Source organism: Belonocnema kinseyi, chromosome 8 (genome assembly GCF_010883055.1).
Source record: "Belonocnema kinseyi isolate 2016_QV_RU_SX_M_011 chromosome 8, B_treatae_v1, whole genome shotgun sequence".
Classification (NCBI taxonomy): Eukaryota; Metazoa; Arthropoda; class Insecta; order Hymenoptera; family Cynipidae; genus Belonocnema; species Belonocnema kinseyi.
The window spans coordinates 142,532,744-142,543,372 of NC_046664.1; the positions used below are offsets into that span (position 1 = coordinate 142,532,744).

Below are 10,629 nucleotides of genomic sequence, written 5' to 3' on the forward strand. Positions count from 1 at the left end.
AGAGGATGCACGGTATCTTCCACAGAAATGTGAAGGATCAGTCAATGTCTTGTGAGCTAACGTTTGCTTTCCTTAAATCGCCCGGATTGAAGTCTGGTACAAGGGTTTCATTTTTGCATGCTAAGACGGTGTATATCCACGGCATATACTGGAACTTTATATTCTCGACAATTGTTTCTGTTGCTCACTCGAGGCCTGACATGGTTCTTCTTGACTTCGAGAAGCGAACCATGTTCGTTATCGAATTTTCGGCACCAGCTGACAAAAACATCATAGCCAAGGAGAATGAGAACCCGGAATATTCTGTTAAACTGATCGTTCTTATCATCGGCGCTCTTGGAGGTGCCAAGCTTTCACTCGCTTATGGCCTAAAAAGCATCCCTGCGTGTCAAGAATATGCTAGAACAGTCGCGGAACGGAAGACTTAAGATGCATGTTTTTGTTCATGTGCATAACCTTTCTAGAACCGATATCAAGGGATCTGAGCTCGTTTTACGTCCATGGAACCACTCCAAATGAATAGAGTACTACCGGAACGGAAGCATGTTCGTTGCAGATACATTGTTCCTCGCCGACAGTTAGGAAGGCCAAATCTGTCGGATGAGACGTTTGTATCTGCTTCGGAGAGTATCCTTTATAGATGTCACATCAACGATAGATGCTTCTATCAACGAGCTCAGGATCTTCAGCGATGCCATTAAGTTTTCTTCGCTTTAAATATACCTTGGCGCATTTGTCTAACCCAAATTCCATTCCAATTTCCTTAGTATATCGTTCGACAATCCCTACAGCTAGATGTAATTGCTCTTTGTTCTTAGCATAGATCTTAAGAGCGTCCATGTAAAATACATGGATGACCTTGTACTTTTCATCTGCATGTTTGCCGCACAAGTACCCGTCGGAATGACGAAGTGCTATAGATAGTGGCAATAATTTAAGGCAAAGGAAGAGTGGGCTCATGATGTTTCCCTGAAAGACACTTCTCTGAAAGGTGACCTTGTTAGCTGTCGCACGATTTCTTCCATATAAGATAGTAAATCTGGTTTTCCAAAGCAGCATCAATCTCTCTATGCACCTATCGATTTGCTGATGAACCTTTAAGCTTTCCAAAAGACAAATGATAAGTCTATGGAAGGTCGAATCAAAAGCTTTTCGATAATTAATCCAGGCCATCGATAGATCACGCTGGTAGAATGCTGCATCTTTGCAGACACCTCTATCGATAAGCAGGTTCTCCCGACATCCGGCTACGCCTTTCTTTGAGCCTCGTTGTTCATAGTTTCTTGCCACACAGGTTCAATTGCCCGAACATTCCTATCATTTAGGATAGCTGTGAATATCTTATACAGTGTGTTCAGACAAGTGATTGGCCTGTAATTCTTCAGGTCAGCTAATTTGCCTATTTTCGGCAGGAGTATTGTGCACCCTTCCACCAATTACTCCGGAATCGGCTCTCCCGACTTTAGATATGAGGTGAAAATACGGGCCAAATGCTGATGGATTGAAGGAAACTTTTTCCACCAGAAGGTTTTGATACAATTTGGTCCCGGTGCGGAATAGTTCTGCATCCCTCGTAATACTTTTTTCACCTCCTCGGTCGTGATGGGTCTCCCAGTCTCCCGGAAATTCCCTCTAAATTGTGTTCTAGTGGGTTGTGTACGAAGACTACCTTGAATATGATAGATGGAGATCATGGAAATTTCTCTACCCATACTCTCACGTGCCCGCTTTGTAAAAGTGGAGAGTACACACATACGAAGTTATGGATGTCTTCTGCTTCTTACCTTGGCGCATACAAAAATTTCTATGATATCAGACATTTTCGAAATAAGGTCATGATTTCAGCTCATATTAGATTTCGAATAAAGGAAGCATGATCGAAAAGAAGTTTGGAAGTTCTGGTAGGGATTCTGGGTTGAAACTTCCATCCAGTGAAGAGGGGTGTGGGTACGGGACCACAGACCACCCGAGAGAAACAGACAATACTTCTGACATTTGAAGATCATTTATTTTTTTTATTGTCATCAGAAGACAAAAATCATTTCCGTAAATTTTCGTAAATTTATTAACATTTTCGGCATTTTATGATAATCTTGCAGGTAATTTAGGGTGACTTAAGATAAATGACCAAAAATTCAATTTAAGAGTTTCTCTAAATCTCCGTATATTTTCGATGATTTACGGTAATTTGATCAGTTATATATAATAACTTTCCATAAATTATCGCGAAATGCTACTATTTGCAAACAAAATATGCTTACGGTTTTTACCGTGAGTGAGCTGATTATTATTTAAAGCTATCTCATAGATGTATAATTGTTATTATAAACCTTTAAAGTGACTTTTCGCTCCATACGGAGTAAGAAGTAGAAATTTAGCACCGCTTCATAGGCATCAAAAGGGGCTGAAATTATGCATGTGTCATGAAAGAGAATTTCTAGAAATGCAAGTTGGCTGAGTTTCGCTAATATTCACGTTTTCGACTTTTGTTACAAGTTATGTATCAAAATTTTCAAAAGAAAGTTTGTTTGGGTAATTTTATCTTATTAAAAAATGTTGGGGAAACGAATACACAATTTGAAAAAGTTTTGGAGGTTTGAACTTTGCGTTTTGCAATAAATAATGAACTCAAACTATCTTAACTTTCGCTCCTCATTCGCTGATTAGGTCCAAACTTTGAAGCTTTGTTATGCCCAAACTAAGCTTCGTACAACTTCCTGCTGAATGAATTGTTGTCTTAATTTTTTATGCACTACTAAATACTTCCGGCAGTAATGTGAAATTGTGAATGATACAGAGTACTTGACTAGTTCGAAGAGTTGATCGTTTGTGATTGGTTCATTTGCAGTTTAAAAATATACACTCGTATTTGAAAGGCGTGAATTTAATTTTTGACTTTATTCTGTTTACTTTTTGTTACATTTTCAAATAATATTCCGGGATAAAATTAATCCAAAACCGTTTCTTGCGTGTTAATATACTCACAGGCTTTCTTCCGGTCTTCGGGATTACTGACTTCCTGTCTTCAATGGTTTTTTGTATTAACTCACTTATTTCGAGAAGTTAATGAAGTAACTTTCTTGTTCCTTACAGTGCGGTCTCTAGCCGCGGATTAACTTACGTGGCAGACGGCAGAGTTGGAAGCGAAGGTTTCACCTATGGATACTTTCTTAGAGTTACCAACTTTTGTATAATGTTATTAGGAACAGTTTTGACGGACCAGATGAAGTGATCCTAAAAGAACGATTATTAGCCTATTATGAGAACCACAAGATGGACTTTGTAGCCTTAGTATAGCCTGCTCAGCTCGGGAAAAAGAGCCTCATATTTCGATTGGTTTTCTACTTCACTATCCGCGATATTACCATCGGCTGGTGCCGAGAATTCAGTTACGTAAATCATCTTGATCTTTAGATCTTGGAGTACAATATCAGGCTTTGTAGCACTGACACGTTTAGTGGTGGAAAATGAGAAATTCCAGCAGATCTTACACTGATAATTCTCTACAAATGACTCCAGTTCCCCCTAAGCATCTTGGCAAGACAGGCATTAGATTAACACTATGGAGATTCTGAAGATAGTAATATAAACTTTTAGGGCCGCATTGTGTCTTTTTATGTACCCGAAGCGTGCATAATTTGAGCATCCACTGAGAACATGTCCGATTGTTCTGGCTTTTGCTTGCACGCTAGACAGTCTGTATCGCCTACAGGTATATATGTACATTATGCACCCACGGTAAACTAAAGTGTCTATGACGCCGTCTTGACAGGCAAAAAGAAATCCCTTCGTCTCCGATCTTAATCCAGCTGATTTGAATAACATGTTGAATTGACCCATTGATAGCTGTTCTCCACGTATAATGCCGTAGAATCTACCATGGAGGGGCTTGTCAGCATGTTCCTTTAGTAGAAGCGAATGTGTACGAATCGCTTTAAAGAATTTTTGCTTTTTAGAACTGAGCAAGATGTAGGTAGAACCGTTCTTCGATGAAGACACTCTAAGCTTAGTAACCCTTGACATTCTTTATCTTAAGGGAGGTATTACGCTGTACAGTAGGTTCAGGATCATGACTTCGATGGATTGCCATCATCTTGCGTGTGCCTCGTTCAAGTTGCTTCAATTCATCGACGTTTCATTTTACTGCAAACGTGTAAAGCAGTATAGGAATGGCCAAAATATTGGCCTGAATCGTATTCTTCCCAGATAATTCAGAAGCCCAAATTTTTCGGAGAATTTTGCTATACCTTTTTGCAAGTGCCGTTTTTAAAACACGCACGTCTTGGGTTTCCGCTTTCGGTATTCCAAGATATGCATATGTCTCTTCAGTACCAAGATTGGTGTAGATGGACGCAGACACACTTGTTCAGCCCAAAGCTCATGCCAATGGATTTAGAGTACCTAATTACTATCGTCACAAAGATTGCAAGGTTCTCTTTGAAAGAAGCCAAGAGTTTAAGTTTGTCCTTGTATAAAAGGTTGTTGACCTCAAATTCTCTTCTGTTCAGCGGGCCACATGAGTATCCAGAACTTTTTCCGCGGAGTACAATAGAAAGAGGCAAGAGGGGGATGCAGAAGAGTTTCGTACCAAAAGACTCTCCTTAGAGGACTCCCCTCTTTTATGTGCCATAACTGGCCATGGACCAAGCCATGGACAGATTGCGTTCTTTGGACTTAATAAATCTCTGATCTGACTCAAGTGTGACTTAAGCGTACTGAAGTACAATACTTTTATTTCCGCTAAGCAAGGAGACCACCTTTTCGTAAACCACACAGTTTATATTCCAGATATCAACATCTTCAGAGAGCAAATCAGGGAGAGCAATATTAGCTTTAGCTAATTTTTTCACCCAAAGAAAAACTTGTTGGTGGATTTTTGATCTCCTGTTTCTCAGGTTAGCATTATCAGTTATCTGCAACGGTGGCCTTGCTGGAACAAATGGTATGTTCTCTGTAGGATTTTGCTCTTCTTATTGGCATACTCCAGGTGAATATTTACCCAAGTTTTATGCAATGTTTGCATGTATCCTCTTCGCGCCGTTCAGCTTTCTTACCAGCACGTAAGGATGTGCATCCTGAGTTAGTCCGATCATTTAAAACGATGTTCTTGCGTTTTTCTGGGGCAATTGTTTGGTCATACCCTCAGTTTGGTCCTATTGCCATTCCTAACTTAACCGTAGCCTCCATATGAGAGAGGCCTATTGTGGGTGGCACTGCGCGATACTGGTGACGTAACCGCATAATTCGTTGTATTGGCGAGTTAGCCCAATGCAACGTGGTTGACTGCAAAAGCCGATGCTCTCGGGCGATAAGCGATGATGATTATTATTATTATTAATCATGTGTATGACTTGATTTTTTAGTATTTTTATCAAATGAATTGTAGCTTATTTAACTTATTTCTCAAAGTTAGCATTATTACTAAAATTTATAATTAAGAGATGTTGCAATTTACATTAATTTGAAATATTATTCTCAAGTTAACCTTTGATTTGAAATTCAATGATATGTCGTTTTTCCTTTTTCATTTTCTTTCACTCTTATAATTTATTTTAAATTTTAATTATTGCATCTTTTTCCTTCAATACTTGTTTTTGTGCATATGTAGAGAGCCTACAGCTCGTACGTATTAGCGTATTCAACTGAATAATTAATAGCACTGGCAGTATCTAGAACCGTCCAGATTTTCGGTTTATAAAGTACAACCTGTGTTTGGCTTGAAAGTTTATATGATCGGATAAATTCACGTATATTGCGACGGGGATTTCCAAATGTAATTTTGCGTTGATTTTAATGTGTATTTTTACTTGTAATTTTTCGGCTCGACCAAATGCATTTTAATTAGAATTAGTTATATAGTTTCATAAATCTTATGATACAACTACAAATTGATTATTTAAACAATATGTTCTAACTCAATATGAGCAAAGTCAGAAATAATATCATTAATTGAGGTAAGTTACAGCAATCCCAGTGTCATTTTCATTGACTACGAATTTTCACCTTCTGACTAAAGATTATTTAGAAGATGAAGTTGTGAAATCTGCACTCCAAGCACTCACAACATAATTCTTATTATCATTAGATCTTTAACAGGCTCAACCTTTGCTGTCCTTTTCTTTTTATAAACAGTCCCAGGAATCAATACTACAAAAAATTCTTACAATATCTTTTATTTAGCATTCTGTTATAACAGTCTATCTTTTGTCAAAAGCGTACCTAAACCAGAACCGACTGCAAATGGCTGTATACTGGAATTGTTGCTTCCGTAGTTATCCAAATTCCTTTCGGTCGATATGGTCATTCCAAAATTACTGGCGGGCTTGTTACTCTTAGATTGATAAGCTCCTATGTCAACCTAAAAATTAAGGAAAGAAATTGAGAGAGGTAATTGAGAGAAACGACAGAAAGTAGGAATCAATAATAGAGAAAAGAAACTCTGATCTTGCGAGAGGATAGTGATAGTAGAGATTAAAATAGAATAAGTAAGTGAGTCGAAGTGTTTTCCTTGTGAGGTTTGCCTTGTCTAAGATGTGGCGTTTTTAGTACGTTCTTTTCGATGAAGCTTTGCTATGATACTTCGCAAATTGACAACAAGCATTCATTATTTAAACAATTTTTGTAACAAAATTATCAGTTTGACGATTTTTCAATAAATCAGCTCAATTTTAGTTTGCGGAAGCAACTAGGGATGTCTTTTCGATGCTTATTTTCTATGATACTTTGCAAATTGACAACAATCATTCATTATTTAAACAATTTTTATCAACAAATTCACAGTTACATTAGTAGGATTCAATTTTTGTACACGGAATAAGCTAAGAATGTCTTTGCGATGACTCCTTGTTATGGTCTTTGCAAATTGACAAAGATTATTCATTATTTAAACAATTGTTGTAAACAAATGTATTTTGTTGTTGCCGATTGACACCTTGGATTGTTTCTCAATCCATTAAACTCACGTAGTATTAACGTAATATTTGCACTATTGCAATCGTTTACCATTTAAACAGTAGGCCTATAGAATGTATGAACATAAAGACATTAAATGAAAGAAAGGTGTTCATATAGAATGAAATTCACACTCAGCTAGGCTTAATTGTAGATGTCGTCAAATGGGAAGGTGGTTCTACGAACGACAGAAGCAAGGCCAAAAAATTCCTTCAGAATTACCGCACAATTACCAAACAAATGGTTTAAGCAATCAGTTACTAAAAAACTTTCACATTATTTCGCAAGTCTAAGCTAGCGGGAAAGCGATTCATCGAGGATGCTTTCATAATTTCCCTACCGAGACAACTCATGGAGCAAATGTAATTTATTCTTTTGCAATACTAATTGGTTAATTATCTAAAGAGGCTCAGGAAGCGTCAAATAAACACGTAAAACAGAGACCGAGAAAAAAAAGAAAAGCATCTGCTAATAGGATGCACAAAGACTTCTTCACATTTTTGTTGAGTTCTTCTGATCTTTATTTGACAAGCCTAAGATATCGGTTTCCCTAAGTTGAAAGAGACAAAATACATTTGTTTAGAATATTTGTTTAAATACTGAATAATTGTTGTGAATTTGCAAAGTATCATAGCAAAGAGTAATCGAAAAGACATCCCTAGTTGGTCTCATAAACCAAAATTGAGCCTATATATTTAAAAATCGCCAAATGTAAATTTATCAGAAAACTTGTTTAAGTAATGAATATTTGTTGTCAATTTACCCAGGACCTATCATTATATGAGTCTTGGAGAAATCTGCTCGACTACTGCTGTGTTAAAGGATGGCCATGGCCATAATACACATGCCTTCGTTACATCTAGCTTTCGAGAGGTAATTTATTTGACCGTATGGTTTATAAATATTTGCGAATTGATGAAGGAGTCCTAGACTTCAGAACCTGAGAAAGGATCCTCGACGCCTTTTTAGCAGGGCTAGAAACAATGCAAATTCAGATATGTACAAGGAAACCTTTAACGAGATATAGTTGCTATTCGATTCCACAGAACCATCAGGGGTAATACATTATGTCAACAGAAGGTATTAGTGACGCCTTCCAGCAAACTTGCTGAAGCAACTAATGAAATCCTAGAGCACCTAATTTGGGTACACTTTCCGTACTTGGAGTTGAATTACACCACTAAGCGCAGGACTCAAGAAGGTCAAGGCAATCTTTACTTTAAGACTACGTATGAATACCTACTACGAGGCAAAATCCTTTAGAACGATCAGCTTGACCTCGAATATAATGAAAATACTCCAAAAGTAGGGGCCCTTTTCAGGAAATAGGAATTCCTAACAGGAAAACTTCTCCATAGGAATCAATTTTCCTCTCAATTGTAGCGCCTCAATCGAATTCATATACAGTTCTGCACAAATTCGCGGAGTTTGTGACACCGTAAACAGGAATTAGAAAGCTTGGTGGCCTTATGAATCTTTAAATCTAGGGTAGGAAAGCAGATGCACTGGCTAAGGCGGAATATCCACAGCCCCTGACTGACCCGGAACCCTGCATGTACGTCCGAGCTAAGAGAAATCTTCTTCCTTGTAGCATCTTGGTAACACCTTCAAACCCCTGTTCTGGGACCTGTAAAAGGGGTCCGTGATCTGACGAATCGATCTTCTGTAACCAGTCGCTAAATAGTGTTTTTAAAGGGAGACCTGGGAAAGGGGTCCAAGATGTGACCAATTACTCTTCTATGAATAGTCACTAAAATTTTTAATAGGCAAAATTACTACAGATACCCCTAGTTCTCAAAAAAACACAATCGGGTGAATCCAGTTTTAACTGATATTCTCCTGTGAAACATAAAATAAGATGGAATTAAAAAAGTCTGCGCGTTATTCCGCCTTATCACTTGTTAAAATTAGTTTTGCCAACTGATCGTAGTAATTTCGCGTTTTAACTAGTTTTTCCTGTTTCCCTGTTTTTATTGTTCTATCAATTTTAGTTTGATTTTTCTTCTAATTACTTAACTTATTTTGATTTTTAACGATTAATTTAAGTATGGAGTATTACATGCTATGTCTCTTTGATATCACTATAACTTTCTTTATGTTTTATCCTGAACGTAACACATAAAATTTATAATTTAGGGAATTTGCCTTCAATGTTCTTTTGTTTGATATTCCTTTCCTTCCTTTCCATAATTTTTAACATATTTTTCCTGATAAGGTTAATATTTATTACGGTAGACCTTAAATAACAGCAAAAGAATAGAATTAATAGCAACGAACATGCATCGTAAGTCTTTCGTTCCGCGACTGTAAATCTCACACCGTCAAGGTAGTCGCGGAATATTGAGTCTTGAATGTCTTCACAACAGGATTATTCTGGGTACAGCACATAGAGTTGCAAATGGAAGAGACCCTATTCTTGAAATTGTCAGGAATCACGAAGAAGTGGGCAAAGGAGCGTTTTTGTACAAAGCAGTGGAGGAGGCTGCTGAAACACTCGGACTTAACTTCAGTATTAGGGGTGAACACAACGCATCAAATCTTATCTATCTCGAGTACTCACTCCTGAAAGCCCGGATTAAGAAAGCACAAGAGAAAAACTTGCGTAAACAGCTCCTCGATAAGAGGATCCACAGAAATGTAAAGGATCATTCAATGTTGCAACGATTGTACCCGGAATATTCTTTTAAACTAATCGTCTTTATCATCGGCGCTTTTAAAAAACACATTTAAAAACATATCTGACAATCCTCTTTGCAATAAGTGAATGGAACTAAATAAATTTTTTTGATTTCGTTGATCCCTTACATCCTAATATTCAGTTTATGGTGGGTTTAGAATAAAAATGAAAATTGACTTTCTTGGACGTACTGGTTTACGAAAGATACCTAAATGCCCTATTTTCAGCACCAAGCATGTTAAAAGCAAATTGGTCATCAAAACCCCTATATATAGAGATGTCTCCATAATCGATCAAGATAACTTCAAAAAGAAATGACAAAACGTTAAAACATTCTAATAAAGATCGATTACAAAAAAAGGAGAAATTTATAAAGCGATAAGAAAATTTACTTAAAAAAACAAGTGAACACAACCTACTAAAGAAAGAGAGAAAAAACGACCCCCATCCTATCCTACATAAAAGGTGTCACAGAACAAATAGCAATAATTCTCAACAAACATTGATATATCCATAGGGACAATGGATATATCAATCGGCTTTGACTCTCCGTTCATCCGGATTTTTAAAAAACATACTGAATTGACTAATTAAATTCGACCAATCTAGACAGTGGAGTGCTCTAGCTAATCAGATGGATCGTAGAGATTATACATGAAAACAACATAAACTGATACCTTAGTTTTAGGTTAGTCCTGAAGAATTAAGTCACAGTATTCACGAAACGCCGGCAAGGAAAGAGATTGTAATCTTGTACACGATTGGAACCCGAAATATCTCTTCTTATTATATTGTGTCTAATATATCAAAAAACAATGAAATAAAATATTCTGTATAAAGTCAAACAGATTTACATCTCTTACGTAGTATTATAACAAAATACCAGACGAAAAATGTGACGTGATACTAAATACTGTATCATGGATGTAGCATTTTGACGCTATATTTTCTGTCGGATATTTTTTAGTAATTTTTCCAGCAGTTCTTTTTTATAGAATCTA

The 10,629-nt window shown here is 36.9% G+C and overlaps 1 protein-coding gene across 6 annotated transcripts in view; it reads right to left on the bottom strand.

Moving 5' to 3' along the window:
- The window catches only part of LOC117177865, a 670,262-nt gene that overhangs the window by 634,022 nt on the left and 25,611 nt on the right, over positions 1 to 10,629 (bottom strand). For 5 of the 6 annotated variants that reach the window (XR_004467769.1, XM_033368899.1, XM_033368898.1 and 2 more), the window contains exon 2: positions 6,220 to 6,358. The exons of the other annotated variant lie outside the window; for it this stretch is intronic. Coding sequence is in view for 4 of the 5 variants with exons in the window: in XM_033368898.1 (XP_033224789.1) it covers positions 6,220 to 6,358 (139 nt within the window). In the remaining variant the exon portion in view is untranslated. The remainder of the gene's footprint in view (positions 1 to 6,219; positions 6,359 to 10,629) is intronic. 6 annotated transcript variants of the gene reach the window in all.